Genomic DNA, 19,032 nt, shown 5'->3' on the forward strand with positions numbered 1-19,032 from the left:
AGTCCCTCTGGAAATCAGCACTTTTTAATAATTATGCAAATTAGCTGTTCTATTTAAGTGGTGTCAGCGCTTGCCAACAGGCAGATGACAGCTGCAAACTCCACTGACATGAAGCTGGTCACTAACATCGTTTTACAAAATATGCAACTACTTAACAGTGAAACAACCTTTTTTCTCTGTTTGTACACTCGTGTGCCTTGTTGATAGCGATATCTCCGTGACTTCTGCCACCAGCAGCTGTGGGGTTAAAAATAACCTTAATGACATGGATTTTCAGTTGCGTAAACACCCACCTCTCTGTGTAGCTGCAGGTGAAGCTACTGAGTTCCCAGTTAATTAACCTAATGGCATTGGGCTTAGCTTTCTCTCCAACAGCAGGAAACACTGAGGCGCTAAGTGATATTGGTCTCCACACAACCCAGTTAACTTGGGTACTGCTAGATACACAAACAGCAAGATAAAAAGGTCTGCTTGCTAATGTGAATTAACAACATCTCTTAACATTCAGCTGTTAACAAAGCACTGATTGTTTGAGCGAAGACGAGCTGCAGCTGAGTTTGAGTGCAGTGATTAAGTCTGCGTCATTTCTAAAGATCTGTGTACACCGATTGGATATTCTAAGATTATATGTATTTGTTGATGGCAGCTGTGTAGGTGTGTCTTCTGCTTGTCCCAGTAGGAGTGTGTGTGATGTGTTAAATGTTAACAGTCACTCAGAAATGTTACTGCTTTTCAGAAAAAAGAAATAGTGCAAAAATTTAACATGAAATAGCTTTTTAAAAGACCAAAGAAAGTCAGGGAATGTTAGAATTGGATTATCCAAGAATATACCTGAATGCATTGTTTTCTTTGTCTTCCCTGCTTTATACCAGCTGTTGACCCACCTGGTTCACAAGTCTTGTATGCTGATCACTGTTCGTGCGTGTATGTGTGTGTGTGTGTGTGTTCTCAGGGTGCAGCAGCGTACCCAGAGAACGAGGATCAGCAGCAGAGACTGAGGGAAGCTGCAGAGGGGCTGCGTGTGGCCACCAACGCTGCTGCTCAGAATGCCATAAAGAAGAAGCTGATCAACAGACTGGAGGTCAGTGATGAAAGCTTAACTTTTACCTGCAAACACTGTTTTGTTACATCCACTTACCACACTTTGACCTGAGTGAAACAGCAACTTCAGAATGAGGTAATTTCTTCCTGACTTTAAAGGTTCAGTGTGTAGAATTTAGTGGCATAGCGGAACTGACTTGGCAGAAATGGAATATAATATTCATAAGGATGTTTTAATTGGTGTATAATCACCTGAAAATAAGAATCGTGTTTTTGTTACCTTAGAACGAGCCCTTTATATCTACCTAGGGAGCAGGTCTTCTTCCACAGAGCCCGCCATGTTGCACCGCCATGTTTCTACAGTACATGTTGATTTCAGTAGCATATCATTTCCCATTTAATGTCAAATTTTTACACAAATTTAGGTTTGTCACTTTTTAAAACGGTCCTTAACTTGGAAAAATGGTGGGACTCATTGACTCATGGCCCAGTTTAACTCATTAACAGAGTTTCAGTGTGTTTGTTACTCACTTTACAGGCTGGGTCGTCCCTTATCATATTATATTCTGTTATGATGTGCAGTTGTATGCATATTTTACTTTGTTATGAGTTATATTTAATATTAGGATTTTTATTATCTATAATAACTTCTTAGTTTTGAATAAACAAGATGTGAGACCTTAATTTGAAGTTGAGCATTTAAGGACAGACCTTTTTATTATGCTGTATTTACACTCTAATACATGGATGTTTAATAATGTATTTAGTGCAGCTTACATTGCCAGAGATGCTTTTAGCGTACCGTTGTGTGGTAAGGAAATACAAACATGTATAGAACAATTATCAGGACTGTAATTTAAAATCACTTAGACCACACATTCGACACTAGAATCTTTTAACATCCGGTCAGAGATGTGACCTTAGAGGCCTTTTGAATGGATACTTGAAAATGGATTGATACAGGCAATACGGTTACTATATTTTACATGTGGATATGTCTTAATATTCTTCAGAATGCTGCCAAGCAAGCTGCGGCTGCAGCCACACAGACCATCGCTGCTGCTCAAAATGCTGCCGCCTCTAACAAGAACACTGCTGCTCACCAGCAGCTGGTGCAGAGCTGTAAGGTGGGGATGCTTTTTTTTTTTTTTAGGTTTTCTTTGTTTTATATATTAATGAATCTTTCCTCACACCACTGTTCCTATTCTTATCAGCTGCATAATGTCACCATATCATGTGTAAATTGCTTACTTGATGGTACATAGACCAGTATGATAAAAAGAAGGATTTTATACTGTCTCAGTCTTGATTGTGTATTTATGCTTGTGGATGCGTTTTTTTTGTGTATAGGCAGTGGCTGACCACATCCCACAGCTCGTCCAGGGGGTGCGTGGCAGTCAGGCCAAACCAGAAGACCTCAGTGCACAACTAGCCCTTATCATCGCCAGCCAGAACTTCCTACAGGTGCAAAACACACACACACACACACACACACACACACACACAGACACATGCCCCACCATTTCTTACTTTTGAGAAGGGATTGTTAAAACTTTTATGTCCCATACTCAAAGTGAATAACTTCTCTTCTTCCTTGGGAACCAGGCTGAAAAAAGTATAAATAGTGTTTCTTCCATGTGGGGACCCATTAAAAATAGGCCTGTAACCTCTTTTTGGTGTGATAGACACACTGCAGTGGTGGGGTTATGTTTTTAAGTAGCACTTTTAGAGCTCATACAGGAGCATAAATTCATGTACCTATTGGTGAAATTGCCACCATATAATTTAAACCTATGTTCATTGCTGCCTGGAGCAACATTTAGTTTTCTAAATAGTCCCTTGCTGCTCCAAGGGAAAATATGTTTTTATCAAACATTTTAGACTTTGTTTTTATCAAAACCCATTTTACTTTTTTCCCCTCTCTGCAGCCCGGTAGTAAGATGGTGACCTCGGCCAAGTCATCTGTTCCCACGGTGACAGATCAGGCTGCAGCCATGCAATTGGGTCAGTGTGCCAAGAACCTGGCCACCTGTCTGGCTGAGCTGAGGACGTCTGCACAGAAGGTAGGACACAAATGCTCGGAGGCATTCATACGTATAACAGGGCATGCAGGGAGTCACTGCCAGTTACACACAAGAGCTTGCATGCAAAAACTTGACACACTTGCATCATTCCAAAAATAGAGACATTGTAACTAGCAGGAACTGACAACAGAATTTGTTTTGTTAAAGGATGACTACTTACAAGTGCAAAACATACTGTAAGTAATAACTTTTGTAAGCAAGTGCACTGTGAGAGTTACTTTATTTTCTAGGCTCATGAAGCTTGCGGCCCCATGGAGATCGACTCAGCGCTCACTGCTATCCAGACCTTGAGAAGTGAGCTGCAGGATGCCAAGCAGGCTGCCGTTAATGCCCAACTGAAACCACTACCTGGAGAATCAGTAAGAGACTTTTTAGACTCCTAAGATTGATTTGACTTGCATTAAGTTTGATCTAGATATTCAAAAGATATTGACCACATACAATGGTTTCACAGCCTAATATTTAATTTTTATTGGCTTATTTATAAAGCTGCTGTTTTATTTTTCAGTTGGAGAAGTGTGCTCAAGATCTAGGCAGCACCTCCAAGTCAGTAGGATCCTCTATGGCTCAGCTGCTCACCTGCGCTGCACAAGGAAATGAACACTACACAGGTTGGTTTTGCTGACTTCTGCAAAAATGTGCCAAGGACTGGACGTTATGTAAACCGTATCGTACCGTAAATCCGTAAACCTATCAATTTTGGTGACTTTTTGCCTAGCATTTCCATGAGAATTAATGCCAATGTCAATTGATCCTAAACTTTTACGGGTTAGACTGGTTCTCCTTGCAGTTACCAGCACTGTTTGCATCGCAGTGCACACTGTGAGCTTCTTTCTCTCTTTCACATGACTTTAAAATACTTGCACTGCTGGAGATATGATTGAATAATTCAATCAAATAACTCAATAATACAGCAGTAAAAGTCATTTAATATTTTGCCTGATCTCAGTTAGTGTTTTACGTAGACTGCTTTATATGAAGCAGTAGGGTAAAGTAAACCAAATAAAGATTCTCGTAAAACATACTAATCTTGCCGATGTTTGATCTCTTCAGTATTTCCAGGAGACCTTTTCATTACCTTCACAGTGTCTCTCTGTCTGCCTCAGTGTTTCTATAGTTCTCCATAGAACCTGAGGAGAAAACCTGTTTTCCTTCCCTTGAGTAATCTTGCTAAATATAACATATAATATGGGACTGGGAGTCTTATTGTTGCTTCCAGCCTGTGAGGCAAACAACTCAGGGACCAAATTGCTTGTTTTGCTGGCTGCAACACATTTGTCCAGACAGAGAAATTATGTTTTATACATTCAACAAACATTCTGTACAAATAGGTAGCCAGTCGGATTGTAAAATTAACATATGATAGTTATACTACCTTGTAATAAAATATCATAGCTGTATAAATGATCAACAATGCTTCTGCAATGCTTTGTCTGACTGTAGCTGTCGTCTGTCACATCTTAACTATGTGTAGGAATAGCAGCCAGGGAAACAGCTCAGGCCCTGAAAACACTAGCCCAGGCAGCCCGTGGCGTGGCTGCCTCCACCACAGACCCCAAGGCTGCTGCTGCCATGCTGGACTCTGCTCGTGATGTCATGGAGGGCTCAGCGCTTCTCATTCATGAGGCCAAGCAGGCACTGATTTCCCCCGGAGACGCTGAGAGTCAGCAGAGGCTGGCACAGGTGAGATGTTGTAGGGTTGCTCGAGGGTATGGAGGGTAGGGGGTGTGCATGTCTGTGCTTTTTAACACCACGAGTGACTCCCGATGCTGCAGGCTGGAAGATTCAGTTCAAGCGGCATCTTTCTGTCAGACTACAGCACCTGTGCCAGCGAGCTAAATGCACCAAATGTCACAGCAGAGACGATTCTGCAAGTTGTCAAAAAATATACTCACAGCTTGTGAGTCTGCAAGACTTTTTTGAGATTCACTTGTAATTGGATTGTCATTCTTCAATTACTCTTCAGTACCTCCTCATCTCATTTAGTTCATTTAAAATGTATAGCATATATAACATTTTCACACCATATATAGTGTATATGTGTGTCATTGATGTTTTATTTTAGTTACATTTTTAATACATTATATATCAAACACATTTATTTAAAATTGAAACTCTTGGATGAGCCAAGTTTAATGATGCTAAACATTTTATTGAACTTTCTCTGCTGTGTTTTACATTTACACAATTATTGTGACTTTTAAAGATGACTAAAAACTATCTGTTTATTTGTAAGAAATGAAACATGCAGCCATATAGAGCGCCTTTTTCCTTCGCTATATTTTCTTATGGTCTGAGCCGGGTAAATATCTACATCTGCTCAGTAACACATGAAACTGAACACCTGTCAAATATAGCAAGGGACTCCTATAATAAACCTGGTGGCATATTTATAGGCCAAGTAGCTTATTTATTTATGCCTTGTCCCTCTCATATTTTCTCCACAAAATTAATAAATAATGTGTTTCTCAATAGACATAATAATACAGATAAATTAATATGTGCAAACATAGATGAGGCAGTTTTTTTCTATCTTGAAAAAATAGCCTAATATAATAATATTTTATCATCTGAAATTGAGTGCAAACTGCCTCTCTCTGCTCTGTTTCAAGTTGTCATGTGCTTCTGTTTTGGCTTCTGTGATGTGACAGCCCCATTTGCATTCCGTTGCACAACCAAACAGAACACAAAGACATACTTGTCCATATTTGTAAAAGAAAAAAAATGGAAACTTCCTTTCTAATAGTGACATCAGTTCATCTGCATGACTGCCTTGCTCATTTGCATTTTGAATGCAGATTTCTAGCTCAACCTGGTCACCTGTACATGCTCTTGTGTGGATAACACTTTCTAACCTGCTTTCCCTTGAACCTGCTGTGTGTTCCAGGTGGCCAAAGCTGTGTCTCATTCCCTGAATAACTGCGTCAACTGTCTGCCTGGCCAGAAGGATGTGGACATGGCTCTCAAGAGCATCGGCGAGGCCAGCAAGAAGCTTCTGATAGAAACTGTGAGTGCTGTGACTCACCAGAGCTCTGCCAGTATAAAACTACATCACACATAGAACAATGTGCTGATATATTACAGCTTGGGGGTTCAAGAAATACTTACTATTAGTTGTTTCTCTGATATGATTTGTGATTATTCTGATTTTCTGTCATTTATCCTCTTCTCTGTGTCCTCCATTCAGATCCCTCCAGCCTCCAAGTCATTTCAGGAGGCTCAGAGTGAGCTGAACCAAACAGCAGCAGACCTGAACCAGTCAGCAGGCGAGGTGGTCCACGCATCACGAGGCTCCAGCAGCCAGCTGGCAGTGGCTTCTGGGAAGTTCAGCCATGACTTTGATGAGTTCCTTGATGCCGGCATCGAGATGGCCGGGCACACTCAGGTTTGTTTTGTTTTACTGTGTATCAGTTTCACAAAAACATCAAAATCTTTAAAATATATACCTTAAAACATTTTTTCATTCAGTTTAGACAACGGTAGCACTTTTAAAATATATATCACTGAACAGATGACTACTCAGAACTGCAAGTGGACACAGTAGGAGTTTACACTATTTTGAAAATATTTCCACATGTTGACATGTGTTTGATGTTATGACTTGCCATTTCAGAAGAAGGATGACCAGGTGCAGGTGATCGGTAACCTGAAGAACATCTCTATGGCTTCCAGCAAGCTGCTGCTGGCTGCTAAGAGTCTGTCTGTAGACCCTGCAGCAGCAAATGCCAAGAACCTGCTCGCAGCTGCTGCACGGTACCACAACTAACCACACACACATTTAGACATACAGTGTTTGGTTAATGTTTCTATTCAAATTTTATATATTGTTTTATCTTCTTCGAAGCTCTATGTCTAGGTATTTCCTATTTAGATTGTAAAGATGCAGTCTGATTGCATAACACGCAAAGCATTAGACTGAATTATGTTCATTCTGTCTTCTCAAGAAAATTGCCAGTCTGAAAGACCTTCATTCAGTCAGTGTGATGGTGCTGCTTCTTAAATTTTCTGATGATGCATATTAAGATCTGAGCATCCTACGCCTGGTAACAAGCAATTAGTTATGGAAATTACCGTTCAAATCAAGGCAGGATTATTCCATTCAGAATGAAAAACAAGCTACAGATCTGCTTTTATTTTTACATATTTGAGTTCCAATGTTTAAAACCATTGTTTTCAAATCGCTAAGCAGTTAAGTAACTCATACGACTTCTTGGGACATGGGAATATTATCCAAGTCTATTTCTTCATGATATCCAAAATGCATTGGGACATCTGCTCACCATAAAAGTCGTAACTTACTCATAAAAGGTTTTAATGGTGCTGATTGTACCACACATCAAGGATTAATGTGTAGTTTTTTTTCTGTTTTATTTTTTTGTTTCAGAGCTGTGACTGACAGCATTAACCAGCTGATCACGCTGTGTACACAGCAGGCTCCTGGCCAGAAGGAGTGTGACAACGCCTTGAGAGAGTTGGAGGTAAACAAAATGTAACCACCTTGTGATGCAGGAACATTCAGCACTCATATCAACAAAGGCTTGGTGGGAGTTTTAATCTAAGCTTATTTACCACGGTCCATCTGAGTCGTAGCCAAAAAGAAAAAAAGCTCAAGTAATTCTCTCTGACAGTAACAAGAATGAATTTTGTGAAAATAAATTGCTGATTTAAGTGAGGTACTGCTCATTTGTCTCTCAGGCTGTCAGAGGAATGCTGGACAACCCCAACGAGCCCGTCAGTGACCTCTCGTACTTCGACTGCATCGAGAGTGTGATGGAGAACTCAAAGGTAGGCGTTCAAATCAACCGAGTGATCAAAACACCAAGACCTCTGCACACAGACGGAGTTTAGCATTCCACTCTTTCTTCCCTCATCGTTCTGTTGGTGCTCTGTCCAGGTCCTGGGAGAATCCATGGCAGGTATTTCTCAGAACTGTAAGACGGGAGATGTGACCGCTTTCGGAGACTGTGTGGGATCAGCCTCAAAGGCCCTGTGTGGCCTCACTGAAGCTGCTGGACAGGTACAGCATGTGGAGATAAATCTCTCATTCTAAAAGAGCTCTTAAATGAGTCATTTTGTCTTTTAGTGATGGTGCTGAATGTTGATGATTGAGTTTTTTTCCCCACAGGCCTCTTACCTGGTGGGTGTGTCTGATCCCAACAGTCACGCAGGGCACCAGGGGTTGGTGGATCCCATTCAGTTTGCTAAAGCCAATCAGGCAATCCAGATGGCCTGTCAGAATCTCGTAGACCCAGACAGTAGCCCCTCCCAGGTACATGCACCTACAATATTTTCTGTATATACATATCTGCCAATAAACTGTCAGTCAAATGTAGATTACAACAGGCCTTGGTGTTAGCAACATGAAGGATATCTTCACTTTGCAAAGATGTGTCACAGCATGATTTGTTCTTAGGTCCATGTGTTGCATGGATTAGTGTTAATTTTTTTTTTTTAATATGGCTTCAATTATTGGTTGTTTTACTCCTCACAGTGAATGCAGATTTTCTTATGAAAAATATTCCTGAATCCATACCATATGTTGACATTTTTCATGTTTAAACAAAGCCAGCTTTATGTGTTGAAAGAAACAGTTCAAAAAGACAAATTCAGCCATGCTCTACTCACCCCCATATCATCAAGAACTTCACTAAAATCATTTTTTATAGCTCCCAGAATGGTGTAATAGTATAATATATTCAATATATTCATTGTTGCCTGACACCTTCACTGCAGGTCTGAAAGTCTAATATTGCCCTCATTATCACCTTTATTTTCCTCATCAACAGCTGCCTAACTGATTGTATGGCCCCCATAGCACTTTTACACAAGTCAGTTTCCAGTTCTCCAGTCTATAGCAAAAGTTTTAAGGGGTGATGCAAGCTAGTATAATAGCAAATACAGCCCTCCAACTTTGATGAGTGCTGTGGAGACCTTTGAGATACTGTAAAACCTCAGTTGCTGATTTAACATTTTAGTTTTTATACCGCTGCAGGTTCTCTCAGCAGCCACAATTGTTGCTAAACACACCTCGGCACTGTGCAACGCCTGCCGTCTAGCTTCCTCTAAGACAACCAACCCAGTTGCCAAGAGGCACTTTGTCCAGTCTGCCAAGGAGGTAGCCAACAGCACTGCCAACCTGGTCAAAACCATCAAGGTAGGATTGCTTTGCCAGTCTTCTCACAAAGTTGACTCTTTCCCCTGAAATGGCACATAACAGTAAAGATATGGATGTAATATTGACAGTAATATCCTTTCTGACTGATGTCATTCAATTCTGAAACATTTTTTGATTGATTCACATCAGCTCATATTTGTTCCCAGAATGTAGTTTTCTTCAAACTACTGTCAATGATTTGTTTCATTCTTGATTCTTGGTTGGATTACTTAATAGACACTACTTAGATTTGTTTAATGTACCTTCATATTCTGTCTCTCTCCCTCTGCAGGCTCTAGATGGTGATTTCTCAGAGGAGAACAGGAATAGGTGTCGAGTTGCCACAGCTCCACTAATCGAGGCTGTAGAAAACCTGACAACATTTGCTTCCAACCCAGAGTTTGCCAGCATCCCCGCTCAAATCAGCAATGAAGTAAGGCTGTGTGAACATTAGAGTTTGTAGTATTCATGGACAGCTGTTCATTTATTATTAGATAAGTAGAAGTATTATAGCAAGTTGTAGATTATGCTGCCTCAGAAGGATGTTATAATAATTGCTGGTATATACATTCTGGCTAAAGTTAAATTTGTTTTTCTGTAGGGCTCTGCAGCACAGGAGCCCATCCTCCAATCAGCACGATCCATGCTTGACAGCTCAACCCACCTGCTCAAGACTGCACGCTCATTGGTTATCAACCCTAAAGACCCACCTACCTGGTCTGGTCTAGCCGGTCACTCTCGCACCGTCTCGGACTCCATCAAGAGTCTCATCACAGCCATTCGGTGAGTGACAAAATACACTAAACAGAACAGAAAAGCTGACAAAAAACAGTATATAAAGGTGATCCTTCAACATTTCTGATTTTCAAATATTGGTACATCCTTTTCTCATCTTAAAATTCATCATTTTTAATCCTTTTGTCCATTTTTTTATACCTCTGTACTCCATTTCTCTGCAGTGATGTTGTTAAATAGTTTAAATGTACAACTTAGGTTAAAGAAAATCAGAATTATGTTTTCACTGTACAGCCTTTTCTTCCATTTATCAAATACTCCTTTATACTTAGCTCTTTAAAACACCTGTGAGACTAATGCAGCATCCTTGAGAAACGATGCCCAAATGGCATACTACTGTGTAACAAATACTTGCTCTCACACCTCCACAGCTTACATTTTTAATCTTCTCTTTCACACCTTTTGTACCTGACCTTGATCAGAACAAAACTGATGCCCATGAGGAACCAATTCCCAGTGTCAAATGCTCTGAATGTTAAGGTTCTCGCTCGGCTCAGAACATCTGCACATTAGCATTCATGCGCGGCAGGCTTAGCATCTCTTTCAATTCTGATGCCCTTATCGCAGTCTTCCTTTTTAGACTGCAAATTGAGTGCTGGGAGTTTGACGCGGGCTTTTAATAGTATTCAGTGATACACTGAACACAAACAGGAATGGATTCTGTTCTCTAAAAGCAAACCTCATTATTTTGTTGGTCTCATTACATGCAAAGATTGAGGGTTTTATTTCAGTTTCACTTTCAGTGTGCCATCATGCATGGAAATTGATGTTTAACTAACTTACTCTGCCCATGTGGCCGGTGCCCCAGACCACTCAGAGGCTTCAAATCTAATTTGGCTGCTCAGCTTGATCTCCCTGTGTAGTGGCAAGACCCTCCAGGCCTTAATTCAGCAGATGTGAGTTGAGTGGAAATCAGATGAGGGATCCAGAAGAAAAGATGTTACAAAGACATCCTGGAACCTGTCTGTATTGTAATAAGTGTTAGTTATGTTAACATTTGCACTTCTCTTCTCTCTTCCTGTCTTCTGATGTGTCTTTCTGCTTTTATCCTTTCTTCGTCGCCCTCTCTGTCCTTTTTTTCCTCCCTATACATCATCTTTAACTTTGCTCTCATTTTTTGGTTTCCAACCATTTTATTGCTTTCTGTTGCTGCTCTTTTCCTGTTCCCGTTTTTATTCTCAGGGACAAAGCCCCAGGCCAGCGGGAGTGCGACTCGTCAATTGATAACATCAACAAATGTATCCGGGACATTGAGCAGGCCTCTCTGGCAGCAGTCAGCCAGAACTTACCCAGCAGGGACGACATCTCACTGGAGGTAAGTAACCATCAGAAAATGGCACGACATTATCCACAGACAACTACTGTTTTTTTTTTATGTTTGCATCTGTCTCTATTTGCTTGTCCTTGTCTGGGTGTTTGTCTCCATCGCTCAGTTTCTCTCTCTCTCGCAGTCAGCTTTATTGTCAGATTGTTGTTTTTTCTTTTGCTTGTCCTTCTGTTGCTTTTTGTGTCTTCCTGATAAATTGAATATCTAACATTAGTGATTTTAATTAGGTAAATCAGGAATTAATATGCCTTAGATTTGTAGATTTGTAGCCAGAACTCAGTATAGAACAGGTTTTGGCGGTTTTGTTGAATCATGAAGAATTTAAATCCACATAGCAGAACCTAGTGTAGCTTGGGGCAAATATCTTTGTAAGTCCCCTGCGTAGTGCTCTGTAGCAGGTTCCAGCTGACTTCATTTGAATGGACCTCTGTCTCCCATAAAAAGCAACACAGAAACGAATTTCTTTTTAATTCTTCTCTTCAGGCCCTGCAAGAGCAGCTGACGTCCACCGTGCAGGAAATTGGCCATTTAATTGACCCTGTTTCCACCGCTGCCAGAGGCGAAGCTTCCCAACTAGGACACAAGGTATGTGGGGCAAGGAGTTAATGACTTTATTTTAATGCCGTAATTGTGAAGAAACAAAGTAGTACTATTTTATATTATTATGGTAGCAGTGTAACATATTTCCACATGTAAGGAGTGGGTGATATAAATAAAATGAACATCATTCTATCAATATCTTACATTATTATATTCTTTTTTTTCCCATTTTTTTACTTCACTTACTGAAACTCTTCAATTTGAAAATGTGGCATTCGCTTTCATTGAGGAAAAAGATCCACATTTTTTACTCTTTTCACAGAACTCATAAAAATTTGTACCCTTCACCTCAGGTGACCCAGCTGGCACGATACTTTGAACCACTGATCAAGGCCTCTGTGGGTGTGGCATCCAAGCTGAATGACCATCAGCAGCAGATGACTTTCCTGGACCAAACCAAGACCCTGGCTGAGTCCGCTCTGCAGATGCTCTACGCTGCCAAGGAAGGTGGAGGAAACCCAAAGGTAAGACCATTGTACTTTACACGCTCTTTCCTTGCTCCTCCACCCCTGGAAAGATAATCTGGTATCTTGCAATCTCTCACATGTCTCGGTAATGTGTGACACTGGGATGCCACTGAAACTATGATTCGTTTTTCATTTTAAAGTAGTTTTTTATGCACAAACCCATCTATTAATGTAATACACTCAAGAATATTTAACGAATGCTTGTGGTTTTTTTTGTCACAACTCACAGGCATCCCATACCCATGATGCCATAGCAGAGGCAGCTCAGCTCATGAAGGAGGCAGTTGATGACATTATGGTGACGCTGAATGAGGCTGCCAGTGAAGTTGGCATGGTGGGTGGTATGGTGGACTCAATCGCAGATGCCATGGCTAAGGTTAGTGCCCCTGTGCATAGTGGGTCTTACAGGACGTTTGATGTTTGATAAAAACTGGTGATTAGAACACACAGTACAATGTTTATTTGCTTTCTTTTTGCCTGGATGCCTGAAATGTAATTGGTTACTTAAATTAGCACTCTGAATCTTTAATAAGGCTTAATAGCAGCTACAGACAGTCCTCTCCTTTCTGAATCTTTTCTCCACCTCTCATCCATCATCAGTAAGTAGAAATGCCCAGACATCCTTTAACCAGCCATGTCTTGAGGTTCAACTCAGGATTCCGAGGTGTTCCCAGGCCAGATGAGTTATTTATGTACAGTATAGTCCCTCCAGCATATTCTGAGCCTAGTCCAGGGTCTCCTCCTAGGGTGGTGCTCTGGGGTGCCTCCAGTTGCCCTAACCTCCTCAACTACTTCTATAGTTGGTTGAAGATGTTTCCAGACAAATGCCTTATCCAGACATGCCCAGTTTACTCTCAGAGTTTGGGTTTACTGGGTCTTTCACCACCATGTTATCTGGTTCACCACCAGTTGGTGGTTTGTTGACAGCTCTGTCCTGTCTTCCAACACAATATGGCTGCAAATCTGATAAAAATGATCTATCTTTATCCTAAGGTGATCATGGCACCCCTGCCGAATCAAGGGGTCATTGTGACTTTTCCTACATTCTCCCAGTACCTTTCACCTTGAATAACTGCAAAAGGACAAGGAGTTTGGTTACATCTATATGTAATGCACCACCAATGTGGTTGCCTGAAACTACACAACACAAAGCCATTTTAGCATAATCTGTTGGCAAAATATTATAGTGGAAAATATGTTGTTTGGGCAAGCGTTGCAATTGGCAAAAGCCAAAGTGCTGTAAAGAGAACAAGTTGATAGTGATTACAGGGGAACTGGCAGGAAAGAAAATGTTCTTAAAGGTATACTATGCAGGATTTGTCAGTCAGTGTTTGTAAACACAGCATTCAAAGTTGGCTCCTCCTCCCCAGCTCAACCAGAGTGAGCTGAGCACAGAAAGAGAGAGAGAGAGAAGCGGTGGTTGAGCGAGAACAAAGCCATGAATCAGATATATAAAGCATTACTCTAAAGCACAAATAAACACACTCACATCTCTGCACAACCCTGCGGGAAGGTGCCACATTGCCAGATTCGGTGTGAATGCAGAGTTTCATCCTTCATCCTTAGGCCTCTTTGCTCTGCAAGTGTGTGTAGCTCAGACCTGCCCTCAGTCAAGAAGACACACCTGCAGTTCTTTATACATCCATGACACAGAGACAGAGAGCAGAGCGGAGCAGAGGAGAGAGATGGAGGCAGAGACTTGGTAACCTGGTCAGTACTCTGAGCCCCAACCTCACGTGCTGTGTCCTGTTATTGACTGGGAGCTACACACCCACTGCCCAAAGGCTGATGCTCAGAAGCGTCCTGGTCACAGCAAAATAATAAGAAAATACAAGCAAAGGGCAGAGTCTCTGTAGATACATACACTGCCACTCACTTCTAGTGGGTCATAAGTGATAATTGAGAGGGATTATTTTTCTATGAATCTATACATTGTTTTTTAGGAAAATCCTGCATAGTATGCCTTTAATCTTTTTCCAGGATGTTCTGGTATCTGTACAGACAACCAACATTTTCTAATTACGATTTCCTTTTTTCTTTGCTTTTGACCCATGATTTCCTGTTTCTGCATTTAACGTCTTGATTACAGCCTCTGCATCTCCTCGGAGCCATAAAAAGTTTAAAATATTAATACAAAATACAAGCCACTGAGGCAGAGCAACTTTGACTGTCAACAAGCCCACTCTCAGCCAGTATTAGGCAATTGGACTATCTTCCAATTAATAGTCAAACTATTGGCAAACACATAAGGTGCGAAGCTAGAAAAAGCCTTTTATCTCAAGTACAGACAAAGAATAGCATCAACTAATTAACACCGCTGCTCGCGTTTGTAAGAGAGAGTTATTACAAAAAAAAAGTGAAAAGGTTGCTCAGGTGTGTGTGGGTCACAGCATCTTTGCACCTTGTTTGTGTTGCTTGTCATGAATAATTAATGAAAGTGGTTTGTTTTGTAGGTGTGTGTCAGTAGTTGATTAAATGGAGATAATCCTCTCAGATAATCCATCGACATAATGGTCACTCTCTGCTGCGGTTTCAGCTGACGTGTTTTAAAGGCTCAGCTTTTATTCACTTAGTCAAGACTGCAGATTTTTAAGGTGTTGTTTCGCTCAGCGGGCAAAGCAAACATCATGTACTTGCGATTGCGGATTCATTTCAGCACCAGCATGCTTTTCCCACATGGTGTCATCTCTCTCGTCTCTTCGGCTTTGCCATGACGCTCAGATGTGTTGAGATCTGTCTAATTTAGCAGAAATGGCAGAAACATGATTTATGCATTGCAAGCTGGTGATCAAATGTTTTTGTAGTTGATGCCATTTTAAACCTGTAATCATATACTAGATTTGGTTTCTTTACAATGAGTGTTTATCTGAATATGAAAAAACATTATGTTGGTTTGCAGATTAACTGCTGCCTGAGCACCTGGAAGAATTATTCTAATTGAAGGGTACATTTGATTTAACATGTCAGTGCAACTAAGGAGCTGAATGATTGTTTTCATGTTTACTGATTTTTTTTTTTTTTTGTATCTTTTTTTGAAGGGCAAAGTAATCATGCCTAAAATGAAAATTGCTGTGCTGTTCTAACAGTCTGTGTTTGTGTTTGTGTGCACTCCTGCGCTCTTTCTTTAGCTGGATGAGGGTACACCACCTGAACCTGAGGGATCATTTGTGGATTACCAGACTAGTATGGTGAAATACTCCAAGGCCATTGCTGTCACTGCTCAGGAAATGGTAAGCCTACAAAATAACTGTTTAAATAGTGAACCATTGTGGAAATGTGACTGTGAGATGTGAATGCATTACTGTTGAATAGTTGGAAATAATTTCACTTACTCTTTGACTTATACTTTCCACTCCAAATGTTTTCAAAAATGTCAAATCACTCAAAGTAAATACAACCAAAACAGCAAACTGTGATGAGTAGCTGGTAGAAATGTAATGTCATGGTGCATTTGGCTGTTGATTGTTGCTAATTCACTATTATACTCAGTATATATATATATACACAAGTATACTTACCCACATAGTTAATACAGTATATCTTATGAAGTTAAGGGTTAATTTTGTTCATTACCTCTTGCTTTGATGACAAATTTAGTGTAAACATTATGGAAAGACTCCCTTATTGTAACTCAACTTGACGTCATGAAATGTTATTTCAAACTCATTGAAACTATAAATCTTGAGTATATCTTCGAGTTTCTCCTGTTGAATTTGTAGTTAGATGTTAAATGATGTAGTTATTCTTTAATAATTCTTCAATTTGTTTTAAAAGGAAAGATATTTTCTGTAATGTAATGGAACAGAATAATAGGCAGTGCTTCTGCGTCATAGCCTTCAAGGTATTAGAGTGAGCTGAAAAAGAAAAGTCCCTGCTAAGAATGCTTTACAGCCCTGACCTGAAGTAAACTCATCTCCTTAGTTTGGATTGACAGTCAGTGTGTGTTTTTTCAATCAGATGACCAAATCAGTGACGTGTCCAGACGAGCTCGGAGGCCTGGCCTCTCAGGTGACCGTGGACTACAGCCAGCTGGCTGTTCAGGGACGACTGGCTGCTCACACAGCTGAGCCAGAGGAGGTGAGGGAGGATGGCCTGGGTGTCACCCAAAGACAAATTGTCTTACTCATTACACAATTTTGCTGCATCAGTGTGACAGATGTATTTTTTTTCTGTCTATTGGCTGGAACAACGCTGCTAGCTGTGTGTAAATGAATGGAGAATGAACTTTTATTATACAGGAAACACATCATTTATATTCTCCTATCTTTATCCAAATTGTCCTCTACCTGTCAAGTCTGTATTTTTGCATATAAATAATTACTCAATACATTTGTATTGTTCTGTATTTGTGCTCTGTGTTATCCAGATTGGTTTCCAAATCAAGACTCGAGTGCAAGATCTTGGTCATGGCTGTATTTTCCTGGTCCAGAAGGCTGGAGCGCTGCAGATCACTCCCTCTGACAGCATTACCAAACGAGAGCTCATCGACTGTGCCCGCACAGTCACTGAGAAGGTACGACATTATATCATTAAAAGATCTAAGATTTCGATTTTTTTTTTATTTTTTTTTTATTAGCTGGAAACGTACATATTTGTGTCAGTCGTGTCTGATTTACTACACTACTACACACACTACTCCTCAAGTTATTTATCTAAGTTGCCCTGTACATTAACCCAAGGCTGTCACAAGGAGGCCAGTTTTCTACTTCCTTCATCAAAAGTACATCAGTGTTAATTATGTTTATACCAATTCACTCAGAACTGCAGATTTCCCTGATTTGCTTTCATCCACATCAAACTATCTCTGGGGCCAAATCAACTGTGTGTGTTGTTCTTCATTGTAATAATAAAGCATTATTTTCTAGCTGTGTAGTTCACGCCAAGTGATTCTGTTGTCACGGTATCAACAATTTAAGAGGGTTAGTGCTATAAACCATTTTATCACATGCCTCCGAAATTAGAGAATTTTTGAAGAAAGCCTTCGCTACAGGCATGTTTATGCTTCAAAGGCTGACTGTTTAATTCATAGTCCTTGGCAAAATACATTTCTCTGCAGTCTGGTTTAATAATTCATGCTTAAGTATTGCACAGATCATATTGAATCAGTCCAGCAACCATGTACAGATGTGCAGTTGGGGCGTTGTGGTGAAAGCAAACAAAGTCCTCTGTGTTCATGCTGCTCCCAGATTCTGACCATTTTAATCTTTTTTTTTTTTCTAAAGATGTGTGATATTATATACCTTTTTCATAGTAGCAAGAGTCCAAAAACATCAGTTAATTATTCTCCACTGCCACACAGGAAAACAAATGAAGTCAGAACTAGATTGACGTGTACTCATTTCAGTGAGTGATGTTGCATGCTGCTTTGCTCCAACATAATATTTTGCTGTCACATAAATTTTTAAATCCTCTTGTGACTACTTTTCTCTTGAAGGCATTATTTATCATTTTCCAAAGAGATGTACGTATATCACAAACAACACAATCTAGAGGTGTTCATCAGAATCCATATCATTGCTTTTTTTTTCTTTTTTTTGCACTGTTTTGACCAGTAAAGGTGTGTTCAGCAGCAGCCAGTCTCTGCCTGATGTCAAGACATCTGCACATCCTCACCTGTATGATGATAGGTTGTGGTAAGGTTGTGGTATCTGTGTGTATCCTCAGGTGTCCTTGGTGCTCTCAGCCCTCCAAGCAGGCAACAAGGGCACACAGGCCTGCATCACAGCAGCCAGCGCTGTGTCCGGCATCATCGCCGATCTGGACACCACCATCATGTTTGCCTCTGCCGGCACCCTCAACGCAGAGAACGAGGAGTCCTTCGCCGACCACAGGTTAGAGCTGGAAATGTGCCCGATTGTGTCTGTATGCATATATGAGTGTGAGGTGACATCACTAAGTCTACAAGTACAAGACCTGACTGGAGTCTAAAGCCTGCCCTCCGGTTATCTTTCATCTAAAACTGACAGGATGACATATTAGCTGGTGAACAAGGAGAGAAAATCTCTTGAGTTAGAGACTACAAATTACCCTCAGGGTTTGAAAGATGGAGGAAGTGTCACATCTCTCACTGTTCTTGCTCTCAGAGTAAAGACTTCACTTGAAGGGTTCCCGTGGTGCTGAAATAGAAGGGACTACTTAGAAGTTAGAAATTATCGTTTGAAATGCCTCATTGTTGTGCAAATGTGTTAGTAAAATGTTCCTATACAAGGGTTTGGCTTATGTTCAACTTGTTTTTGAAGGAATGGAGTTCAAAGAGAGAGTTATCTAGTAATCCAAGGCAAGACTTGCCATATTACATGCTATGACCAAAAATTATTAATAAAGTACATCCTTACAGATAATGGTTAGTGAAATTGTAGAGAATGTAGATAAGCCCTGCCGGGGTAGGATGAAAGGGAATGGAATCACTTGTTATCTCAAATTATTTCATGCAGCTCCCTTACAAATCAAGAAAAAACTTTACAGTAGCTTCCGACACTTTTCCCTTGTCAATTTTAGAAAAATAACGGACTTGACTCGTTGCATAATCTTACCTATTCTCCTTGTGCTCGCACCAGCTTTGAT

The 19,032-nt window shown here is 40.5% G+C and overlaps 1 protein-coding gene across 3 annotated transcripts in view; it reads left to right on the forward strand.

Annotated features, from left to right (window-relative positions):
- Positions 1-19,032, forward strand: part of tln2a (talin 2a) — a 96,009-nt gene that overhangs the window by 66,434 nt on the left and 10,543 nt on the right. For all 3 annotated transcript variants that reach the window (XM_044345606.1, XM_044345623.1, XM_044345614.1), the window contains exons 23-47: positions 953-1,081; positions 2,055-2,168; positions 2,392-2,505; positions 2,970-3,104; positions 3,356-3,484; positions 3,634-3,736; positions 4,600-4,808; positions 6,013-6,132; positions 6,313-6,510; positions 6,739-6,878; positions 7,510-7,603; positions 7,821-7,910; positions 8,020-8,142; positions 8,251-8,394; positions 9,118-9,279; positions 9,572-9,712; positions 9,881-10,062; positions 11,257-11,389; positions 11,885-11,986; positions 12,295-12,465; positions 12,698-12,844; positions 15,597-15,698; positions 16,426-16,545; positions 16,835-16,981; positions 18,133-18,299. In XM_044345606.1, coding sequence (XP_044201541.1) covers positions 953-1,081; positions 2,055-2,168; positions 2,392-2,505; positions 2,970-3,104; positions 3,356-3,484; positions 3,634-3,736; positions 4,600-4,808; positions 6,013-6,132; positions 6,313-6,510; positions 6,739-6,878; positions 7,510-7,603; positions 7,821-7,910; positions 8,020-8,142; positions 8,251-8,394; positions 9,118-9,279; positions 9,572-9,712; positions 9,881-10,062; positions 11,257-11,389; positions 11,885-11,986; positions 12,295-12,465; positions 12,698-12,844; positions 15,597-15,698; positions 16,426-16,545; positions 16,835-16,981; positions 18,133-18,299 — 3,416 coding nt within the window. The remainder of the gene's footprint in view (positions 1-952; positions 1,082-2,054; positions 2,169-2,391; positions 2,506-2,969; positions 3,105-3,355; positions 3,485-3,633; positions 3,737-4,599; positions 4,809-6,012; positions 6,133-6,312; positions 6,511-6,738; positions 6,879-7,509; positions 7,604-7,820; positions 7,911-8,019; positions 8,143-8,250; positions 8,395-9,117; positions 9,280-9,571; positions 9,713-9,880; positions 10,063-11,256; positions 11,390-11,884; positions 11,987-12,294; positions 12,466-12,697; positions 12,845-15,596; positions 15,699-16,425; positions 16,546-16,834; positions 16,982-18,132; positions 18,300-19,032) is intronic.

This window comes from Thunnus albacares, chromosome 1 (genome assembly GCF_914725855.1).
Source record: "Thunnus albacares chromosome 1, fThuAlb1.1, whole genome shotgun sequence".
Classification (NCBI taxonomy): Eukaryota; Metazoa; Chordata; class Actinopteri; order Scombriformes; family Scombridae; genus Thunnus; species Thunnus albacares.